This window comes from Olea europaea, unplaced genomic scaffold (assembly GCF_002742605.1).
Source record: "Olea europaea var. sylvestris unplaced genomic scaffold, O_europaea_v1 scaffold939, whole genome shotgun sequence".
Lineage (NCBI taxonomy): Eukaryota > Viridiplantae > Streptophyta > Magnoliopsida > Lamiales > Oleaceae > Olea > Olea europaea.
Window position 1 is genome coordinate 307912 of NW_019267882.1, and position 2766 is coordinate 310677.

Consider the following 2766-nt stretch of genomic DNA (forward strand, 5'->3'; position numbering starts at 1 on the left):
TTACAGAGCCAAACACATACTAGCACACATTACATAAACTGCAAATATTAGCACATTAAAACAGTATCAGTCCGTCACTTCGTGAAGCCGACGACGCTACAACAAGATTAGAGGGTAGATGAAAATCTACCAACCATTACTTCATGTCGAGGCTGCTCAGCCTCTCTCTGCCTTCCCAGCATCCGAATTCTAATCTGGAACTGAATCCCCGCCGCAAAGAATTTCACATTTTGGAGAGGACTCAGTGTTTCAACCACCACTTGAACTGTTCTAGCCCTCAACAGATCCGCACGAATCAGCAAACTCTGCACGGCTGATCTCAAAGTCTCCAGTTCCGAATCAGGAGTTTCTATAATTTCTCCCTCCATCAGCTGCCTCCTTCCTTCCTCCTTCGCTACCTCTGCTAGTGGAGGAGCTGCCACACTTTCTTGAATACTCGACAATTCGTCTGCCAACAATTTCTCTTCCATTTTTGTCTCATGCTTCAAGCGTTCAATTCTTTGTCTTTGATTCTCTGATAAATCACTCACTGAGCTTGTCACGAGATGAAGTGCTAGCCCGGGCTTAAACCCGGCAATCCAAAGAAGGGCTTTCTCCAGTGGGCTGAGCCAAGTTGGCGAGAACATAAGGAATGTACATCTATTAGCCATTCGCGAGTTTTCTGACAAGTATTCTTGATAGTGAGCAATAACCCTATCAATAAGTTCTCTGATTCCATCTTGATCTTGAGACTCATGGTAAGTTTCTTCTGTCCTCAGTAACTCCTCGAGTAAGTTCTGTTGACGAGCGAACCAGCGTTCAAGAAAGACCTCAAACGAGCCAACGTAGTTCCCGGTTCCACCAAAGCTCGGGGCCATCTAGGTTGATTGACTTAGTCTAGCCAACACAGTAAAAAAGGGTGGAGAAGATGGTCCGTAGTTACTGATAATATTTTGAGACAAGTGGTTGAATTTATATCAGTTTCTTAGCTTGCTGCGAAGGGTTTTCTGGTTGCTGCAAATATATGTGAAGGAGACAGTTGGCTACTGCATGGATTACAAGTGGACAAAGGCCATGGGCGCGGCTAGTGTGAAGCAGTTCATTATCAGAGATATTTCTGGAAAATATCTAATTGCTGGTCAGGCCTTGAAAACTCACAAACCGCCAAGAATTACAAAGGAGAGTACATCCATCTCTTGTCTTTATCCTCGAGCTTTTGTAACTGCGCTGATTTTTAAGCATGATGCTAAGAAAAATGAAGACCAAACATAGACCTTTTTAAAGATATGATTTAGATATGGACTTATTTTAGCCCTCGATTGGAACCCCATTATTTGGTATTATAATTTTTAGAATGATATTTTTTGGAGGATGTGTGATTGGAAAATAAATTTTTTTTTTCGATTTACATATAATATTATTTAATAAAAGATTATATTATTAAAAATAAGAAAGAAAAAAATTATAATATGAAATAATGAGGGCCATACAGGAGCATAATCCTATAAATTGTTCATGGCCTATTTGTGATCCGTAAGTTAGAAGGGTCGAGTTTGGTGTACCATCGAGCTAGTTAGTCGAAGTCTTCTAATTATAATTTTCACGCAATCCTTTAAAAAAATGTGGGTTTTAATACATTAATATTGGGTTCAAAATGCATATTTCGTAAAATGGTGTAATTTGATTCCAAGAAAAGCGAATACGGTCAAGTTAGGTACATTTAACGAAGAAATATATATTTCTAATAATTTTAAGAATTTAATTATTAATTAGGTAGATTGTTCTAAATGTCAATTTTTTAATTAAGTATTAACTCACAGAAGTACCCTGGGATATAGGGGTGTGCATATTTATTGGGGGATCGATCTGATTCGTGTCGATTTTCCACTTGACTTGGACCCAACCTGAAAACTTCGGCATGATTTCATCTTTATTGAATCTCTTAGTATCATAATAGCTTATATAGTTATGATTCAATTCATGAATTAGACCGCAATGAGCCTACTGCATTTAGAAATATATATTGAGTAACAGTATAGTATATCATTCATGTCTGAGTTATAACCATAGAACCTTGGTTTTCAGGTCCGATTTAATATAAAAAAAAAAATTTGATTGCAATGGTAAATTCAAAAAATCGATCCATTTGAATTGACTCGGGTTGTTTTTTTCTCTTGTTGAGTTAGTTTTCGTGTTGAAATTTCACCCTAACTCAAATTGTCGATTCGATGGTTGGATTGGGTTGAGTTAAAACTCAACTAAATTCGACCCATGTTCATACCTACTGGCAAAAGCGAAAGGTCAAGAAAAGAGAGAGCAAGGAAATTTGTGCAGTTCGGGGAAAAAATGTTTTGAGCATGCAATTTGGATTTTTTTTTTTCTTTCAAAAATTTCTGTTGGCTTATTTGAAAATTATCGAGTTAAGATACGGTGCAAATTGATAATTTGTTTGATATGATTGTTTGTGATGATCATCATGATATAAATGCTCGTTTGGAAATTCAAAATATTACATATAAAATTCGTTTGGACGTCAATTACTCTAAAAAATCTACTGTTCCAATATTAGATTCTTGTTCCATTATTTGTTTTGGAGTATTAGATCCATACAGTTGAAACAGACTATGAAATTATTTCTATTCAAGGAGACATCAGTTTAAATTCTGGATAAAAACTTAAAAAAAAAAAAAAATTAAAAAAAAAAAATTAAAAAAAAAATGGAGATGCGGGGTATCGATCCCCGTACCTCTCGCATGCTAAGCGAGCGCTCTACCATCTGAGCTACAT

The 2766-nt window shown here is 36.3% G+C and overlaps 1 protein-coding gene and 1 non-coding gene across 2 annotated transcripts; both read right to left on the reverse strand.

The window, feature by feature from the left end:
• Nucleotides 1-1196, reverse strand: LOC111392562 (protein DELAY OF GERMINATION 1-like). Its single transcript, XM_023017926.1, has one exon. It carries the CDS (start codon nt 855-857, stop codon nt 108-110), a length of 750 nt encoding a protein of 249 aa, XP_022873694.1. The 5' UTR covers nt 858-1196; the 3' UTR covers nt 1-107.
• Nucleotides 1197-2697: 1501 nt separating this feature from the next.
• TRNAA-AGC lies at nt 2698-2766 on the reverse strand. The gene has a single exon. It is a non-coding gene; the product is annotated as a tRNA-Ala (tRNA).